The sequence below is a fragment of the Hypanus sabinus genome, chromosome 17, assembly GCF_030144855.1.
Source record: "Hypanus sabinus isolate sHypSab1 chromosome 17, sHypSab1.hap1, whole genome shotgun sequence".
Classification (NCBI taxonomy): Eukaryota; Metazoa; Chordata; class Chondrichthyes; order Myliobatiformes; family Dasyatidae; genus Hypanus; species Hypanus sabinus.
Genome location: NC_082722.1, coordinates 34,128,643 through 34,150,390, shown reverse-complemented (window position 1 = coordinate 34,150,390; position 21,748 = coordinate 34,128,643). Strand labels below are relative to the sequence as shown.

Below are 21,748 nucleotides of genomic sequence, written 5' to 3'. Positions count from 1 at the left end.
AACCGGGATATGTTCGTGTTGGGAAATATATCTGGTGGAATCAAAGGAGATTACATCCGTTGATCGGCAGGGATTTATCCCAGTTCATATGGTTTTAATCTGCTTTCGCTTCTACCCTTTTATGAGTTTTCGAGAGAGGATACCTGGTTCGTTTATTCGCTTATATCCACCAGTAAACACTCATTTTGAGATTAAGAGTGTGAGAGGCATCGAGTCAGCTGGTTTGCGTTGCATTGTGAGGACGCTCTTCTAAATTCTGAATGGCCCAAGTAATTAGTGTTATTTGGAACTTACATAATGAAGCTTGTCCAAAACGGTTTCCGCTGAATGAACGGCTGAGTAGATTATTCATTTTCCTTCGATCTGTTTAAAAAAAATCTTTTCCCATTTTTCAAAATAAATGGGGACAATCCAAACTACACAATTTACCTGGTGCTGAGAATAGCGGGTAGACAACATCGGCTGTTTTACATAGCTTTACAGTTGAGATAAAGCTCGAAAGCAGAGGAGTATAACTGAAGCAGCCACCGTGTTTATTTCAAATACATATTTCGCGAAGAATTTAATTGCGGTACCTACTAAAGCACAAGAGGCAACGATGTATCTGCTTTATGAGATTTAAGTCTCGAAGTTGATTACAATTAAAGGTAAATACTACCAACATTTCCTCCTTGTATTACAAATCGATCACATCTATAGATATGGCCAGGAGGCATCTTGAGTAATGGTTTAAAACTAAAGGCTTTGAACTACTTATGCATCAATGTACACTATGGATATGAGCTGAATATACGTAGTCAACTTCAAGACATTGTTAATTTTAATCAATTGATAGGAAACTTCTTTGTTGTTAAAATAAAAAAAATGGGTAGGCTTGTGCCAAACTGGTGCCAAAATAATATCCTGCTAATAACAAAACTAACATTAAAAGAAATATCTATTCATTGTAGGATCTCGTATGAACAGGATCCTACAATTCGGCCTCTGTTTAGATCTACGTTGAATTCATATTATGATTAAAGTCTGAATTTCAGCAGTCCATTCCTCCTTCTCTTATTTAATCCCCCAACCCCACAGCATAATTGGGTCTGATAACAATAATGTAGCATGACTCTATCAAAAATATTAGTAACTGAGAGTGTTTATCCAGCGTATTACAATATCGTCTGCCCCCTTAAGTCTCCATCTCCAGCTATGTGTTCAATAATTACAAGAAATAAAACAGATTATTTTCCATACAGAAAATATCAAGTGGTCCACTGCTCTACAAAAGCCGAATAGCCCTCTTATAGAGGAAGGGTGAGGAGCATTAACTAAAGTGATCAAAACATTCCAAATGCCAAAATGCAACAGCAAGTGCAGCGCCTCAGAAAGCACAGATGTTGTCAGCAGCTGTTGCACAACTGTGCAGCAGCTGGAGAGAAGCACTGCTGTCAACTTGTTTCAAATTGTCCAATACAAACTGAGATTTGACCAGGAATACTTCTCTTAAAATTCACAATGCCAAAACATGTGACCAAGTTGTTGGAATTCCTATTTTCTCATGTCCTTTCAGGAAGGTTAATGTATATAAGAGAAAACAATTATTCTTCAACCATAGAAATAAGTAGTCGACTTGTCATACTACCTGTTCATCATAGCAAAAGGAAGGAAAACACATTACAAGAGTAAGTGGGGAGTCAGATTATGAAGTAAATATCTTTGCTCTTCTCATCAGTTTATGCGTGTCTGTAAATATAATGCACTTGGACTCTAAGCATTAAACAAAGATTGATTGAAAACTGCCACGTGTTAAAATGGATTTTGTAGAAAGTAATAAAATAACCACAATAAGCATTATGTTTAAATGGGTTATATTAGAAAACAATAAAAACAGTCATAAAAACATTATAACATCTTCTCGATGTATGGTTGTCACTTAGCTGCAAAATATCTAACTCTTATGTCTGTTGTGAATCTATTATTGATGGCCATACAATCATTGTGAAGTTCTGTGATTATTGTACTTCTGCTTTCTGCAGTTAATGGGAAATGTTATGTGATTTATCCGGACAAGCCTTGCATTGTGTAACAATCTGATATAGATTGTGGTGCCAGCACCTTTTGCCATAATACATCAAATATTAAATGTAGTTCTTAGACACATGTTCAACTTTTTCCATTTTCACAAATATGTGTGTGCATTATGCTAGAGACTATTATTTCAACAGAATTCACAATCCTAATAATTCTTCTTTACTAACTAATTATCATTTAAACAGGCTATGGTCACATGATAAAACTAATGTTTTTATGCATAATACAAGGTGACAGTGGAGTAATAAGACTTCAAAAATTTGCTTCACTAAGCCTCTTAATAACCTGTAACTATTCACAAGTCAGCTAAGTACACAATTAAATAGGAACTGTTGATACAGCAATTAATAAATAATTATTTACACACAAATGTGACTGAAATCATACTGGCAATGGCGGACTGCAATAAGAAAAATACATATAAGCATAAGGTATTTGGATTTTAATGCTAACTGTCTTCTGAAAGCCTTAAATACAAACGTTATTAAATCAGCTATACTACCTGGAGTCTGCAAATAAGTTCTTATAAATATATGTTAAAACCTGGGACTTTCTTTTGAGTTATAAGATGATATCTTTGATGCAGAAGAGGACAAGGCCATCAAGAATACTCAGACTATTCCGATGTGTCATTGTCCTATACTCTACAATGGTTTGTACAGATGATGGAATGGATAAGCATGGTCCTCTTCCTCATTTTTAGAAGGATCTTCACAAAATAAGTAAATGAGTGTACAGCCTCCAATACTGGATAATTTCAGAATACAACATATTAAGAAGATTAGAAAAGCATTTTCCTGTGTTAAAAGAAAGCTTTGTAACTTAGCGGTTATTTTCACTATGTGCTGGGTGTGTTTTGCAGTCAATGAAGTACCTTAGATTGTCTTGTGATTGGAAATAACCAGAAACACCAACATGGGTGTGGCATTCTCCCATAAACCACAATATGATAATGACCACACAATATAATCTATTTCAGAAATGTTGTTTGAGTGATAAATAGTGGAGAATATCAAGCTTATTTCTCATGCTCTTCTTCCAAATTATGCCACAATATCTTTTATGTACATTTAAGAAAGCCAAAGTTTCCTTGGGTTTAACATTTCATCCAATATATAGCATTCCTGATAGTACAAATTCCTTTAGAACTGGACTAGATTGAATTTATTGAGAGGTACAATAAATGGTGAACCTCTGACTCAGGTGAGTGTGACTACTCACTGATTTACATATTATACAACTTCTGCTGGCAACTTCTTAGCTGCCATTCCCTATTACAGCTGTAAAAGACATCTGGGAGAGGAAGGGTGGTTGCAAACATAGACAATGAACAACAAGGACTTCTTTTTAAGAGGAATTATGCCTTGTTTTAGTGTATATTAGTCCAAACATCAAAAGAAAAACACATATGAATCTAAATTCAGTAGGTATCCAATATTGATACATTACAGGCCACTTTAGGGTATAAAATGAATAATTAAGAGACAACACATATGGAGCTCAATTTAATTATACCTCATATTCTAAAGGTGAAATTGCTCACGATGGAGGCAATCCATTAGGTAGACCACCAACGCAATTTCTGCTCTAATATGAATCCAAGGAGGACTATGAGTATGTTTGTAAAATTGTTTTAATATAATCCATTGTGTGTTCATTTCCAATTATACTTTTTCATATGTGCAAGAGTACATTGTAATCAAAGAATAGATTTTATAATCATTGTTTATTATTATTTGGAATTCTTGGACAGGCATCTATTGTTGCATAAGTAATTCTTCATGTACATTTATGTGTGCACTGTCTACACATTATGCTTAATCGTAGTCTGGCACTGCTATATACTGATGTCAATAGGTAGCCAATTTTGAAAATTACCTTCCTTCAATCTGCAACAATTAAACACAGCATTTATTTTGAAGGTTTTTGTAGAACGGAATGGAACACTAGGGGTGGTACGGGGTGGGGTGGGGGTGGGGGATTCTCCTGTGTACTCTAGCACAGGATGTTCCATGCACCTACTGCAAATTATTTCTCAATAAATTTTCAGTAATGACATCACAATTGTTGATCCTTCACTGCGAGCCTCATTTTGCATTAATGTTATAGACTGCACTGACAGCTGCTGTCAGAACAAAAAAAAGACAGACTTAAGATTGAATCAAATCACCTCATCAGATTAATAGTACGCTGTTAACGGCATATAAAAATAGCCAATACCCTGGAGTGATTTCAAGATAACCGTTAGTCCTTTTTTTAAAAAATTTATTGTTGATTCCTTCACTTTACCCTTCTCTATGGTGGGGTGCGCTTCCACGAGGCTGGCCTGTTATTCAAGTGTGGCAAGTCAGCTGGTGGCAAATGACATCACAGCCAGGCCGATCCTGTCTTCGCCCAACGTTCAAAGACACGGACCGCACATAATTCCAGCAAAGCTGCTGGATGGTTAATCACGAGTGCGAAAACGAGATGCTCTTCCCCTTCCCCTTCGCAAGGCGCCGAAGCTAGAGCCACTGTCTATCATTTCGCATTAGCACCGGCCGTGTTCTGTTATTACTTAACTGTTGACTGAATAATTAGCTGAACCACGTGGGCACAGGGAGACGGGGTGGGTGAGTTGCTGATGCACTTTAAAATTAGTTAAATCCCAATTTAAAGCATCACATTTGTTAAATTTATTTTACAGTGAACCGTCTAAAAATATTTTCCGCTTCACGGCATTTTCTACAATAGTTATACACCTGTAACATTACAGAATCTTTAGCACACGACAGGATTGTAATTAATTCCTGGCAGTAAATTTAAATTTCAAGGAAAGTTTAACAAACGTACTTTGGAGCGTAGAATTGGCATATATTTCCAGTAAGTTTAAATTTGTCCCCGATTTGACGAGATCTGATTCGCCAGGCTCCGTCACGTACAACATTAGCAAACTAAAGTTTAAGTTGCTGGAGCCTGGTAAAAGATTGCCATCCAGGGGCCGGCGCACTTGAGCCTTGAAATGAGTCTTGTTCCGCCAAATAGATAGATAGATAGTGAGAGAGGGGAGGGAGAGAGAGTGAGTGAGTGAGTGAGAGAGAGAGAAGTACAGGCACAGCTCGAGAGAAGGAGGGAGGGAGAGAGAGAGGAGGAGAAGGATCGAGTGTGTGTTTGTGTGTGTGTGTGTGTGTGTGTGTGTGTGTGTGTGTGTGTGTGTGTGTGTGTGTGTGTGTGAGAGAGAGAGTAGCAGACTCTGTTAGGTTGGTTGTGGCACCCCAGCATTGTTGGTGCCTCTCTTCTATTGACAACACCCTTATAGGAGGAGCTGCGAGTGCGTAGAAGGCGTCAGAAATCCTGAATTTCTAACTTGCATCTTGCAGGACCTTTTCCAAGCAGCCCCATCTAAAGGAAAACTTCTGCAAGCAAGTAAACACTGGGAGTCAGCTTGCAGCTGACAGCGCGGACCCAGGCAATCTGCCGGTGTATGACTCCGCTTCACACAATTCACATAAAAGCCTTGGAAATAGGGGGCTGATTCACACAGAGACACACAATCACTAATCTTAGCCATGTCGTATCCTCAGGGTTACTTGTACCAACCGTCAGCTTCGTTAGCTCTTTACTCGTGTCCAGCGTACAGCACGAGCGTCATATCGGGACCCAGGACGGATGAACTTGGGAGATCTTCTTCGGGATCTGCCTTCAGCCCATACGCCGGATCTACAGCGTTTACAGCCCCTTCCCCAGGCTATAACAGCCACCTCCAGTACGGCACAGACCCGACCGCTGCCTTCACTTCCTATGTGGTAAGTTCAGCTTTCTAGACACCATGAAAATGCATTTGTAACTATTGCTGTGCACAATGGTACTTCGCTGAGATCGTTTAACAAAACGTTCGCACATCCCTCTACAAACTTTTCAGGCATCTCAATTTGTTATTTGAATGTAATTTTAATTCAGTTAAGAACAATTTGGGGCAAATTATTATTAAAATCACCCGGCTTTATTAAATGCATCAACAATCTGGCAGATTAAAAATATGTATGTATCTATTATTTCACAAGGTTAAAGGATTTACAGTTGAATGCTTTTGGTACAAAGCGCGATTTTGACGGGTGTTTGTTGTCCCAGGGCTCTCCCTATGATCATTCGACGGGCATGGCTGGATCTATAGGATATCACCCGTACGCCGCTCCTTTAGGCTCTTACCCCTATGGTGACCCAGCTTACCGAAAAAATGCCACCAGAGATGCCACTGCCACCCTGAAAGCCTGGCTCAGCGAACACAGGAAGAACCCTTACCCCACCAAAGGCGAGAAGATCATGCTGGCCATCATCACGAAAATGACGCTGACCCAAGTGTCCACCTGGTTTGCGAACGCCAGGAGGAGGTTGAAGAAGGAAAATAAAATGACCTGGACCCCGAGAAATAGGAGTGAAGACGAGGAAGAAGAAGAGAACATAGATCTGGAGAAAAACGACGAAGATGAGCCGCAGAAACCTTTAGAAAAGGGGAACTCATCGGAACCAGAGCCTGGTAAGAAAGTAATGAATATTTTAGGGAAATCATTTCCAATAAAGACGTGGAGTTGATTTTGGTTTATTATTTATAACGCACGCATATGCAAATAACAGACATATTTTCGTTTGAATCGTAATTTTCATCACATGTGTAGTTAGGAGATGTTTTTGAAAATACAATATCGTAGCATCCATCAGAAATATTGTCTGAAAGTAACAACATTTATTGAGTTAGGAAATGTGAATATTTACGAGTGTCCCCAAGAATAAATACAACAATTAGAGTGTAATTGAAATATTTGATTTATATAATGTGATTTTTTTTCTCTCTTTTGTCAACTGATCAAACAGGAAATCAGAAAACGAGCGTAGTTGAAATTGCTTGCGAAAGGTTTGAGGAACAACATTCCAGTAAAGACGAACAAATCCTCAGCGATTCGGAATTCAAAGACTCGGAGGAGAAAGAGATCCTTCACTCCCCCAAAGCTACCACTTCTTCCCTGGTTGTGCCTCACGGAACTGAGATCTTGCACGAAAGCCACGACTCAGATTTGGAAAATGTACATACAAATCTAGCTCATACTCTTCCCAGTAACACAGCGAACTGCAGCGTGACTTCAGTCATTCATTCGCCCCCGGCAACGACCTCCAAACCCAAACTCTGGTCTCTAGCAGAAATCGCCACTTCGGACAAGTCGAAAGAACAGAGCGAACAGCCGAGTACGTGCCCGGGCCATGGCTGTGCTGTGTCCGCCAGCGCCTCCTCGCCGTCCCGTTCCCCTTGCCCTTACCCTAACAGCGCCGTGCTGGGTCGGCCTCTCTACTACACCTCTCCCTTCTACACGGGCTACACGAACTATGGCACTTTCGGACACCTTCACAGCCACCATGGAAGTAGCAGCACAAATCACTTCAGTTCTAATGGATTAAGTCAGACTGTCTTAAGCAGAGCAGAGGCACTAGCCAAACTCTGCCCAGAATCCAAAACAAAGAGCCCGGCACCAGTAGATCATTGCAAGGACACATCGTCTTATGAGTTGAAGAAAGGTATGTCGAACATTTAATAATGGGGTTCTTCGTCGAAACTCTGGACACTATTTATTTTACCATGGCAAATTATTTCCCCGTCAACGTGGTATAAAGTAACAAAGCAGTTTAATTTCTGATAAATTCCAAACGTTTAATTCAAACTGTTCAAAAGTAACATCCGGAAAAGTCTTAACCAACCACGAATTAATTTGTATTTAGATTAATTCTGTATATTTAATGTAGCATTTTTTTTGTATTTAAAAAGGATAATACAGCCTCTGAAGTAAATTATGAAACGAGTCTCTTGTACAGATATTAATGTTGTTCTTTCGTATAATATATATATACATATATAATATAAATCTGTGTTTTTGAAATGTTTCATAATTAACACAATGGCAGTTTAATTTAAGATAAAAAGCCGTTTCATGGAAATCGGGGAAGGTTTCAACAAAACTAAAAGACATACCAGAAACAAAATAATTTCAAAGGTCGCTGCTGAAAAAAATTGTAAATATTTAATTAAAACACAGTTTTAGCTTACACATCCAGGCAAACATTGTCGTTTGGCTTGTTTTGTTTTATTTTAGGTGACGAATCGTTATTTTAAAAGAAAATTTATACAGGGAAGAGTGTGTGGCGCTTTTGCAGAGCAGCTGGTGGAGTATAAAAACTGGCTGGAATAATACGGCTAAAACTAAAGTGCCATCCTTTAACCTAATTACATCTAATCAGTGTCGTGTTTTATGCAAAGCAATCAGCTGGTGAACTTTGCTAATGAGTTCGATTTTATGCCAAATTTAGTCCTCATTACTATCGCAAAAAAAAAGCATAGCGGTGCTATATCTGAGGGAATGAGAGCGGGATACGTCGTGACATCCGTATAAGATAACGTCGCCTAAACCCTTCTCATCACCAACTCTCAACCACCCAAGTTATTTTTGTAAACCATGTAAATTCGTTTAATTTTCCGGTATTGGCCGCGAGCTTTCTCAGGCTCTGTTTTCCGCTGCTCAGGTTTCCCCCATCCTGCATGTTACGATGCTGGAGTTCATTCAACTAAGAGTGTTGACTTGAACTTTTCCCAGATTCGCAGGTAGGTGTCACACTTGTTCTGATTAGAAAACCGACGTCCTTCCAAAGAAGTGCCAAAAAAGCATTTTTTATTGGAGAGAAAAAAAATCAACATCAAATAGCACTCTTTGTCATATAAACTTCCCAGTCCACAAACGGGTGACTAACAAATTAACATAAATCTTAAAGAAATATGGAAAAGAAATTCAACTCATTATATGTTGTGAATATGGCCAATGACCCGAAAATGTCACCGTACTTGGAAGTGTAATGCGACGAAAACCAGATTTTTTTGTGTGTATGAAATATTGTCTCTGTGCATCGAGTGTGTTGGGAGTAGGAGAAAAATATCTTTGAATTGTATTTTTGTAAGGACTATACCCAGAGCTTTTACTAATTTATGCGGTTGTTTTTTTTCCTTTGCGAAACAATGGTCTCGGAAATGATTGTAAATAAAATCTCAGCCTGATTTTTTCCAAATGCGACTTGATGCTTCCTATTTCTGCTTCTGTCGAATTGCAGTGAATCCGACCATGCTAATTTAAAAGATCAACAGATTGGGAAATCAAATATTAATGACGAACCCATCTGATTATTTCGCTACAGGAAAGGGGAAAACGAAAAAAAAGATCTAATCTATAGTGGCAATTAAATTGAAGATTTCAGTTCCCCGTCCCTCAACTGAATGTAGTCACTGATCTCTTTAGATACTGTAAGACGAGTGCATTTCGGTCAGATCTGTGGTTGCTTAAAGGGTCAGATGGATGGAAAAGAACTGATGTAAATATCGTAGTTGGCTCGTATATGTTTAGTTAACGTCAAATTGTCCATGTTTGTATTTCTGGCGGCCTTTTAACACAAACAATACAGGGAATACAGACACTGTCAAGCTAAGTCGAACACCCACACTATGCTTCAGAAATGTAGCAAAATTTCCAACAATTGTATCAATAAAATCACCATTTAGATGCTTCCACAAAATGAATAAATACATTTTTAAATATTACAAAAAGTTCCACTATATTGAATGACTATCGCTATATGGATGTCATTATAACCATTTAGATATTTAAAACATTACTTGTCATTAATATGTAATTAATTCAGAGCCTAAACATTTTCAGGTGTACGATAACGCGCGCGCACACACACACACACACACACACACACACACACACACACACACACACACACACCACACACACACACACACACACACACACACACACACACACACACACACACACACACACACATACACACACACACACACACACACACACACACATACACACACACACACATACACACACACACACACACACACACACACACCTACCTACCCCTAGGCACACTCAACGAATTTGAGACGCAGTATGTTAATCCAGAGTTAAACGTTTTCCAATGTTATTTTGCAATTATTCATAAATTACCCTCAATGATTGCGCCGAGGCTTCTCCGTTCAAACGATATACTGGGCCTTTATTAAATGTGTAATCGGAGCGAATCTAACAAAACGTAGAAGAAATGCGACTTCATTTATCAGTTATCTTTAAAGTACAGTTTCGCTAGTGGGATTGTTAAATTGTGGTTTTCTATTAATCTTATTTCATTTCATCTTTCTAGCTTTTCAGTAAATTGTGGAAAAGTGTCTCAGGGCGAATATAAATACCCTTGTAACAGTACTAAAATATTCAGAATCTCCAGGACATTCAAATCAGAACTCCTATTTTTATCTGGTGTTAAAGTGTTAGTTGCATTGGCGTGATTGCGATATATCATCAGTCAGCACCATAATTATTGGTTTCCCTCGCCTCCTCCCCCATCTGGCTTTCTTCAATCTAATTTTCCTTAAAAAACATATAAAGTAACCCACATCTTAAAGTTATGATCAATTTCAAGCAAGGAATTAGTAGTAAATTGCTTTTTTTAAAACATGGAAACTATGCAAATTAGTAGTGTGACTATCGTATCTATTTTAGGAATTATATTAATCTTTACTTAATTTTCAAGGATTAGTCTCTTACAGGCGGTATTAGTCTTAAGCTGATTTTTATATTTTCTTTCATAAAGAAATGATCTTTTATGAGTTGTTCAAGAGCGTAAGTGCAGATTTACAAACACTATTTCCTGTGTCCCACAATGAGTATTTTCTCGTACCGGGAGTATCAGACACGAATTTCAGTTACTTTGTGGTTTTTGACTGAATGATATGGTTTGGTGGCCTGCGTGGGATTTGCTGTTGTATAATCTCACACTAGTTTTCCTCCAGGGCACTCTTTATATTAGAGGACCGATGGCCGAACTTATTAATATTTATAGCTGTGTATACATCACAGCAGTTTTTATACTGTTGCCTACATTTCTTCAGTTTCACCCATTTAGAAATGAATACAATTAATGGCGCTTTTAGTTCGGCAAACTTTTCTTCCAACTATTCGGAATATTTACTATCTGATCACAGGTGGTAGTAAACAATGCAGAATAAGCACTCCTGATTGTTCACGCATTTAAACTGCGTAGTGATATACATATACGCAGAACTATAGTAAGACTAGTCCTAAATCCCATCCGAATGTCACCAGTTTGCTCCATTAAAATCGAAAGTAAATGACTTTATATTTGGCGTCTTCACATTCAGCGGGGGGGGGGGGGGTGATGACGGAATGCTCATTCAAGTTATGTGGTGCAAATTCAGTTGAGCCATTTTCATACTAAATAATATTTTCAAAATTTCCTGCCTATTATCTCTCGCGTCCAGAAGAGAAAAACATACTTTTAACATCAATGAGGCAAGCCTGTTCCGACTTTTGAAGTACTGCACGCACTTTTGGAAGCGCTGTTCCCGTTTACGGTGCTCGTTGTATTTATCTGAAACTCCCCCGAACTCACCGCATTGCTTCAACACTGGCGTGTTACGATGCAGAGTTTCGGATGAGTTCTGTGGCTGAGAACTGGTAAGAGAAAGAAAATTTAAATCAAGCTTTATTTTTACAGCTGTTACTTTTGAAAGTGGCCATCCGAAGAACACCTGAAATATATGTAAAACATATAAATCACCCTGGGGAGGGTCGAGGTGACTGCAAGTTTCGAAAATGCACTTTGATAACCCATGTAGATATGACAGTCACGTATTTAGATATAAAATATAACTTCCACCACACGTGTGACACCATCTGTTAATATGGAGGCATAACAAAGTAAATGCCCGTCATTTATAATAAAACATCAATTCAAGACAATAAACGAGAGAAACTGATAATATTAATTCAGACAACATTTGTGTTTCTACACAAAGAACCGAAAGCAAAAGAAGGCACGGGATGCCCTCCATCCCTGGGGATTAATCTATTCCAGGTGACCGAAAAGCAATGAGAGAGGGGCCATTGGAGAAATAGGAAGAAACTTCCCAAACTAAATTGCGAAGTTGATTTTGGCATTGCTCCGCTGAAATAAATCCTATCCGTTCTAACCCAGTACAGACTCTGTTGCTCCGTCCACACTCCGCTGCCTATCCTAGCTCGCCCCCATTGACTGGTGAGAGGTGAAAACTCTCTCCTGTTCCCAGTCGTGAATTCCTGGCATTCCTCTCTCTGCGTAGTGAAGAAAAAAAATACGTGAAGCAACAGTGAACAGGCAGCAATCGTTTCCAATCTCAGATACGCCGAGAAAGAGAAGGGATTGAAACGCCAAACATCACTGTGCGTATCTTTGCGCCTGAACTGTCAAAGAATTAGTAGTCACCTCCAGCGTGCTGCTTGTCCCAAGTCCTTCTAATCAGCCGGACAAGTCGCTGAAAGCAGTGGACTTGAGGTTTCCATTATTCTTCAACGGGACAATCCCGGTACCAGTTTCCAATCAGGAAGAAAAAAAATAAAAGGGCAAAAAAAGGGAGATATTGTTTTAATTCATTGCAAACTTGGTGAAGATCGTGGAGGTATTTCTTAATTTTATGGAGATATTGAAATTTAATCATGTTTGACAAATCATTGTCTGCACACAAACGCCCGGATATTCAAGGCATTGTCTTAACAAGTTTTTGTCAACAAGGTTTGGTTTTGTGAGGGTTTTATCACGAGGCCTTAAAACTGACGAGGCGGCTCGTGGTTTTAAAAAAGAATGATGTTTGACCAATGTATTTAAAACGGTTTGGCGCGATCTCATATATTCTTAGCTTTTTTTCTAAAGTACAAATTTAATATTCCAACTAGTCCCACTTATTCCGAAGTATAATCCATGCCTTATGGTTTACAAAAGACCCCGAACTACAGCTAGGAAATTAGAGCGAACGTTGTTGTAAAGGTGTCTTGTGTCATTGCATATGTATAACATGTGGGAAAAATCTAACATTTCAATGTCTAGCGTACTTAGAATGTGGAAGCATTTGAGCGTTAGCCAATGTTATTATGAAAACTGTATAAAAAGTGCAAGTCCACTTTTGTTATATATGCTTTTGAGAGGTTCCATCGGCAAGGCTGTTTCATATTTTACCGTACTCTCTCTACAGCTAAATGGGCAAAGTTTAGTTGCCCATTTAATCTACCGCCGTCGCCTCAGAATAAACTTCAGTATCCGGACAAGGTGTGAGCTGATTGCTCTTGTGCTCTTTTGTCTGCGTCAGGGAGCAAAAGGTGGCGTTTGCACACTACATAAATAATCATTTGGAGAGAAAACTAAAAAATGGCCTACAAATCGAGTCCATCTGGAGCTGATCGAGATGATCAAAGGCCCTGGTTTGCTTGGGCTGAAATGTTAGTCCGTCTGTGTCCTGTGAGCATATTTAGGAAACTCGCTTCTGTACCTAGCGAGAAACACTTCACTGATCCCAACCCCTGACATGCACCCAACTGGGAGACCGTTGTAAGAAAGCATATAGAATACATTTGCGGAAAGCAGGGGACGGCGAATGAGACTTTTTAAAAATAGAAAATACTAACTTTGTTTGAAGTGCTGGCTGGCGCCGCGGATGGGAACATTGTGATGGCTGCTAATGAATTGCAAGCCCCTGTATTGCATATGTCAGAGTAGTCCTGTTAGTGTGGTAATGAATGGATGGCCATCACTAACGTAAGTAAATCAAATTACGTAGTAGAGAGTTAATAATTTCTTCGACTGTTTTCCTAATTGCTTTAAAATGCCTTGTACGTACAATGCGCTCTGTCCCACCTAGAGACCCAGGGTCCCTCGAAAACCAATAGATTTTATTATAGAAACTGTAACAAATTTTTATGTGCCTTATATATTAGTCTCTGAGGTCCAATTGAGAATTATGTGTACCACAGAAATAATTAGAGGGGTATAGTTATATTTTGGTTAATTATTTCTTTCCCTAAATTGACTCTAGTCAACAGAATATCAGATTCAAAACTTTCATGTTAAAGCGTGCGGTTAATATAATCTTGTAAAGTGCAAGAAAATGGTTGCAAAACCTTCAAGTTTGAAGTGGGAATCGTTCTTACGGTTTACAACCAGAAATCGGTCGCACGAAGACGAAACCTGAATTGTTTGAAATAAACCACATTTTGCCGGATGGTCAGTACCGAATGAGCAGTGTGTATTTGATTCCCAATTTGTGCATCAGGGGTTGCTATTCTGAAAAAAATAATCTGATATGACGTTTTCTACCTCGCGCGTTTTGACTGTACGCTTAGAGGCAGGCTGCAGTGAACCAGATCCTCAATGGTGCGGAGTACATTATGGAGCTACATAACCTTGCTAATGGTTATACGAGTGAGTTTTGAGGTATGAATGACATGAATCTGTCCACGTTCCTGCTCAAGTAGACGAGACCAAAACAACTTCAGGGAAGCTTAACTTCGCATCACGAGGAGATGTTAAGTGCTTAATTTGTCACAGCGAAAGCGGGTACATGGAGCTGAAACACAGTTCCGCCTCGTTCGAATTGTTTGGCCTCACGCCCTGACTGATTGGCATGACAGGTTGATTGATTGAACTGATGGGCTGAATGGCCGATCCCGTTACTCTGCACGGATTATCAGAAGCGATTTGACCACTGTGGCCCGGAGACCGGACCTGTTGGATTCCTAAGCGGAATGCAAGCTCTCCACGGGATCGAGAGTAAATTTTCAAAGCACTGTCTTTTCTACACTGCTTAAAAGATATTCCGAAGCTACTAATTTTTATCTCGCCTTGGCGAGAAATTATCTCATTGCTTTTGTCATTTCTTGTCTTTGTAGTTTTTATTTTCGCCGGTACTTGTTCTCGTCTTAGCTTTAAGAAGGATTCCAGTTTCAAAAAAAAATACCCGGACTATTCTTTATATATTAGGGGTCTGTTGACAAACGAGGTGATACGTTGTTAATTTATTGTTATTATCCAGATGTACAAGTCAAATCTTGCTACAGCAGCTTGCACAAACAAACCACTAGAGGCACTGACAAGAGCGAGGCTGCCACTTCAGAACAACATCAAATTCAGTTAAAAAGTGTAAAGGGATTCCTATTACTTGACCCAGTTAGATTATTAGTAAGGACATGTGTGACTGGCAGCTCACCAAGTATTACCAGGAATTCACCCGCCAAAACTCCTTCCGCCCCCCCCCCCAAAAGCAATACACTAGAACTTTTGAGTCGTCTCCTCGATCGATTCTGAAAAAGTGGCAAATATGCAGCAAGCTGGAGAAAACAGAAGCGACTGCAGAACAAGTGGCTGTTTTTGAATTTACCTATTGTGCCTGTGTCTATGTGCAATCTTGTGGCATTTTCCTCACAAAAAGGGATTATAATGCACCACCAGCGTGGGATCAGGAGTACTGGGCTGGAGTAGACTTTCAGTGAAATCGCAAAGGGGATAAGGGTCTTGCTTTATTTAATCATCAAATCCCGGGAATGAAGCTCTTAATTAATTATAGGCGCTAAAAATTCAGCCCAGCTGTTTCTTTGGCTTGGCGCTAGCTCGAGTGGAGAAAGACAAACTCTGAGCTGAGAAATGTTAGAGCTCATTCAGCATAAATCATTTCCTAATGATAATCCTTGGTGAAAATGAACGTGCTAATGACTGATGGGTTATTGTCCGCCCAATACAGTACAATGCTGTCCAACCCAAATGGTGCCTAATAATGATTCTGCGTCCCTAAATGTTAAAAAATAACTTCTATTTACGGCGAAAGTGTAAATTGTTAGTACATAATTAACATAAGTTTATGCATCTATGTAAATAATACAGATACAAAGAAAAACGCAGAATTATTAAGGGGAGGGCGAAAACAGTTTAAAGGTAAGGAAAGCAGATTGGCATGTCTTCTTTAGTTTGATCTCGCGAGTCGATTCACGATATATTTTTGCGTATAACTAACGGTACTCAATACTGTGAAGCTTCTAGGTCCATCAAAATTGTACTCAATCTAATAAACTCATTCCCAAAGTAGAAAACCCTTTCCAGATCCGAGTTGACACGAGCGGCTCCAGTTACGCCGGCATAATCTCGAAAAGCTAACGCCGAACACCTCCCAGCTAACTGAATAGGTAGCTCATAAACTTATGTCTGTCCTCAGCAGAATCAAGGAGCATCATGGCTTCGCAACTGCGTATATAAAAAAATCACTTCCGATATTGATGAGCAAAAGCGTGCCTACAGACGCATTTATGTTATTTTGTACATTCGGAATTAGCGGCTCTTCCCATTAACTTCCGTGGTAACAATGGGTGAAATAATACATATAGATTTTCGTTGGCAACGGGTTATGTGGCCTATAAAATGAATATGACTCTTAAAGCAGTTGGGTTTGTTAACTCCCATAACTAGGAATGTGTCTTCATCCATTATGTCTGTTGTCAACCAGCACTGATTATCGTCCTTTAGCGGCTTTACACTTTATTCAAATCCTTTCATAATGTTGATCCTCCTGAGTTCCAGGTGCTTCTGGTTCTACTAATCTCTGAGATCCCACATTTGCATCACCTCTGGCTGGTCACTGTGCCTTCATCTTCCAGTCTTTACATTCTGCAGTTCTCTCATGAACACCTTTGTCTCTTTCTTCTCCTTTATGATAATCCTTTAAACATACAGTTTTCAAACTTTTGGCCAACAGTCCTCTGTAGTGCCAAGTGTGACAATTCTCCAGTACGTTAGAATGCTAAGTAATAAAATGCTAAATAAATGCAGGATGTAGTTGTGAGATTATACCTTATTCTTCTTCGGCCCATCACCCTAACCGGGGCATAAGCTGCTGATAGCATCTCACCAGCATTGTCTATCCTGTGCCAGTCTTTCCAGTTGTCCTCTGCTGTAGCCCATCTTGGGGTATCCTTCCTCTCCCAGGGGTGAGATCTTTGGAGCTTCCCTTGGCATTTCTGTAGCTGTAGATTTTTATGGAATGGGTTTGGTAGCCCCATGTCCATCCCTACTCCTTTCGCATCCAGGATTGGGACTGCCCAGGGTGGAGTTAAGAAAGAACTGTGCTTGGTCAAGGATATTATCAAATATTAACATGCACAAACTATGCCCTCTAATACACAAGACTCAGCACTTTAATCTATTGGATTTCAAAGAGCTGATTACTCAATTCCATTCTTTCTCCCTTTTTGTTGTTAATTATTTGATACTGCATAATCTTTAATATAGATGCATTTTGGGAGGTCATATAGACAGTAAATTGTAGAGCATTCAGAAATATTGACGAATGGAATTTGAGGTTGAAAGTTATCTGTAAGTACCAGTGCTTGTTGATAGAGTGGTGGAGAAGCATATGAGAACTCAACACGGAACGTTACCTGTAAGTACCAGTGCTTGTTGATAGAGTGGTGGAGAAAGCATATGAGAACTCAACTCAACTTAGAAAGTAAGAACAGGAGTCAGTTAACAGGACTCTCAAGCCTTCCAAACCACTCAATATGATTATAGCTAATCTATGCTCTCAAATCCTCTTCTGTGTTGGTTCCCCACAGCCCTCAAATCCTTAAATGTTCAAATGTTTATCTATCTCCATCTTAAATATATCTAATGATCTCCACCATCTTCAAGAACAGAGAAACCCAGAGATTCGAACCCCTCTGAGAGAATAAATTTCCACACACCTCATTTTGAAATGACTGATCACTTACTTTGCACTCTTGTTCGCAACTCCCCTATTGGTAAGACCATCTCAGTGTCTAATCTATCGGGTTTCGTTAGGATCCTATATGACAATTTCAACGTGCATTCCTTTTTTTTAGAAGAATGAAGAGTGACCTTATTCAAACATAAGATCACTCCTCATTCTTCTAAAAAAAATAAAGGAATGCACATTCAAGATGTCTAGCCTCTCTTAACCTTACAGGCATCTCATCCCAGGAAGTAGCTTGTGAATCTCTTTTGGACTGCTTCAACTGCTATTGTATCCTTTTTAGGTAATGGGACCAAAACAATGCACAGTATTCCAGACGTAGCCTCACCAAACTCCTGAACAACGATAAAAACAAACTCTCTATTTTTAAACTCCAAGCCCTACACAATAAAGGCCAACAAACGATTTGCCTTCTTAACTATTTGTTGGACCTGCCAGCCTACATAAACTAATTTAGAACATAGAACATTACCGCACATTACGGGGCCTTTGGCTCATTACGTTGTGCCAACTTTTTAACCTACTCTGAGATGAATCTGACCCTTCCCTCTTGCATAGGCCTCCATTTTTCTTTCACCCATGTACTTTTTAAGAAGTTTCTTAAATGTTCCTAATGTATCTGTGTCTATCAGCACCCCTGGTGGGGCATTCCATGCACCCACCACTCTAAAAAAATAAAACTCTGTACTTGCCCTTATACTTTCCTCCAACCAGCTTAAAATTATGCCCCTTCATATTAGCAATTTCTACCCTAGGAGAAAGTCTTTGGTTATCCACTTGATCTATACCAATTATCATCTCATATGCCTATACCAAATGACCTTCTTCACTCCAAAGAGAAAAGCCTTAGCTTTCTCAACCTATCCTCAGAAGACGTACTCTCTAATCCAGGCAGCATTCTGGTATATTTCCTTTCAAGTTCAAGTTCAAGTTGCTTTTATTGTCATTTCGACCATAAACTGCAGGTACAGTACACAGTAAAAATGAAACAGTGTTCCTCCAGGACCCTGGTGCTACATGAAACAACACAAAACTACACTAGACTATGTGAGACAGCACAAGGCTACACTAGACAACATAAAAATTGCACTAGGCTACAGACCTGCACAGGACTGCGTAAAGTGCACAAAACAGTGCAGGGCAGTACAATAGTTAATAAACAAGACAATAGGCACAGTAGAAGACAAATTACAATGTCAGTCTAGACTCTGAGTATTGAGGAGTCTGCTGGCTTGGGGGAAGAAACTGTTGCACAGTCTGGTCCTGAGAGCCTAAACATTTCGGTACCTTTTGCCAGATGGCAGGTGGGAGAAGAGTTTGTGTGAGGGGTGCGTGGGGTCCTTCACAATGCTGTTAGCTTTGCAGGTGCAGTGTGTGATGTAAATGTCTGTAATAGCGGGAAGAGAGACCCCAACGATCGTCTCTGCTGACCTCACTATCTGCTGCAGGGTCTTGTGATCCGAGATGGTGCAATTCTTGAACCAGGCAGTGATGCAGCTGCTCAGGATGCTCTCGATACATCCTCTGTAGAATGTTGTGAGGGTGGAGGGGTGGGATATGGACTTTCCTCAGCCTTCGCAAAAAGTAGAAACGCTGCTGGGCTTTCTTGGCTGTGGAGCTGATGTTGAGGGATGAGATGAGATTCTTCGCCAAGTGAACACCAAGAAAAATGGTGCTGTTAACAATCTCAATGGACGAGCCGTCGATGTTCAGCGGAGAGTGGTCGCTCCGTGTCCTCCTGAAGTCAACAACCATTTCATTTGTTTTGCTCACATTCAGAGACAGGTAGTTGGTTTCTACCCTCTCTAAAGCTTCCACATCCTACCAACTATCTCATCCCAGGAATTAGCTTGGTAGAACTTGTTTAGACTGCTATCGTATCCATTGTTAGGTAAAGGGACCGAAACAGAACACAGTATTCCATGTATGACCTCATAAAATCCCTGTAACAAGACCTCTCCTTTTCAAACTCCTGTGCCTACACAATAAAGGCCATCATGTTGTTAGCCCTCTTAACTACTTGTTAGATGTGCCTGCTAAACTTTTGTGATTTTAGATCACCCGAATCCTTCCTAACAATATTCATCAGCAGTCTCTCTCGATTCACTTAATCAGGCACTCTTTGATTCCTCCTAGTGGAGTGTATGACTTCACACATCTCCACATTAAACACAATTTGTCCAAACATACTAACTATCCACAACCCACTGCAGAATCACAACATCTTCATCTCAACCTTCCATTATTTTTGTATCAGCGGCCAACTTGAAATCCTTGCATTTTGTTCCCTCCTCCAGGTCATTAATATAAATAACAAACAACTGAGGGTTCAGAGTGCTCAGCTAATTACATAACTCAGCCTGTAAAGGACTGATTTTGTTCTAGGTTACAGCTTTCTTTCAATCTATGAAAAACACATCTCCTCCAATAACTTGGGCATATTTGACTTCCTAGGTTGGGGCAAGTCCGGTTGTTATGCTTTAACTTTGCAAAACACCGGTTAGAGAGCACCTGGAGTACTGTGTGTGTTTCTGCTCATCACATAATAGGAGTGGTATGGCTGTGCTGGAGAGACTGTGAATGAGACTCACTAGAGTATTGCTTGGATTGGAGGACTTCAGTTGTGGGGAAAGTTGTGGGCTGCGCTTGTGTTCCCTGGAGTGAAGGAAACTGATAGAGATACATAAATAGCATTAACTTCAAGAGTAGTAGAATATAAAAACAAGGATGTAAAGCTCAGGCTTTACTCCAAGTGAGGCCTCACTTGGAGTATTGTGAGCAGTTTTGGGCCCCTTATCTAAGAAAAGACGCACTGACGTTGGAGACTGTTCAGAGGAGGTTCATGAGAAATGATTCCAGGAATGAAAGGGTTATCGTATCAGGAGCATTGGAGGGCTCTGGTTCTATACTTGCTGGGATTTACAAGAATAAGAGGGGATCTCATTGAAACCTATCAAACGTTGAAAGGCCTAGATAGAGTGGATGTGGAGAAGATGTTTCCCGTAGTGGGGAAGTCTAGGACCAGATGGCACAGCCCCAGAATAGAGGGATGTCAACTTAGAATAGAGATGAGGAGGAATTTCTTTAGCTAGAGGCAGGTGAATTTATAGAATTAATCTCCACAGGTGGCTGAATGGGAGTGTTTAAGGTGGGAGTTGATATGTTCTTTAGTCAGGGTGTGAATGATTATGGGGAGAAGGCAGGAGATTGGGGTTGAGAGTGAAATCGATCAGCCATGATGAAATCAGCCATGGTGGAGAAAACTCAATGGGCTGAATGGCCTAATCCTGTTCCTATCTCTCATAGAGGGTCATCCATTTAGAACAGTGATGAGGAGGACTTTCTCTAGCCAGAAGGTGGTAAATCTGGGGAATTCATTGCCATAGACCACTGTGGAGGCCAGGTCATTGGGTATATTTAAGGCGGAGGTTGATAGGTTCTAGATTAGTCAGGGCACAAAAAGTTAGGGGGAAAAGGCAGGACAGAAGGCTTGAGAAGGAAATTAGAGCACCCATTTGAAATGGCAGAGCAGACTTGACTGACTGAATGGCCTAATTCTACTCCTACCTCTTATGGTTTTATAAAACTAAAAGAGTCATATGTGGGATACATATTCAGAGTAACCATCTCATAGTAGGGGGTATCATAAAAAAGAGGACATAGGTTTTAAGGTGAGAGGAACGAGTTCTAATGAGGATTTCATGAAAAAGCTTTTTACACAGGAAGTGGTTGATGTTTGGAATTCACTGCCAGAGTGGGTAATGAAGTCAAATACAATCATTACATTTAAGAGATGATTAGATAAACAAGGCGTAGAAGGATACAGATTTGATGTGGGCAAATAGGATTAGTGTAGATGGGGAAGAACATGCACAGGGTGGGCCAAAGTGCTGTACAACTCCATATCAACCAGACGTCAGTTTGGTCTGCATAATGAATGTAGGTTCCAGTGGAATGACTAAAACAGTGAAAGTGAACTTTAAAATTTAACAGTTTTCTGACACC

The 21,748-nt window shown here is 39.8% G+C and overlaps 1 protein-coding gene across 2 annotated transcripts; it reads left to right on the top strand.

Annotated features, from left to right (window-relative positions):
• Positions 1 to 4,968: 4,968 nt before the first annotated feature.
• On the top strand, positions 4,969 to 7,798 carry irx5a (iroquois homeobox 5a). Of its 2 annotated transcripts, XM_059992817.1 has the most exons (4): positions 4,969 to 5,537; positions 5,640 to 5,861; positions 6,187 to 6,592; positions 6,928 to 7,798. In XM_059992817.1, exons 3-4 carry the CDS (start codon positions 6,214 to 6,216, stop codon positions 7,638 to 7,640), a joined length of 1,092 nt encoding a protein of 363 aa, XP_059848800.1. In that variant the 5' UTR covers positions 4,969 to 5,537; positions 5,640 to 5,861; positions 6,187 to 6,213; the 3' UTR covers positions 7,641 to 7,798. The 2 variants fall into 2 exon arrangements, with proteins under 2 accessions (XP_059848800.1, XP_059848798.1); XM_059992815.1 differs by having other exon boundaries at positions 4,979 to 5,861.
• Positions 7,799 to 21,748: the final 13,950 nt, after the last annotated feature.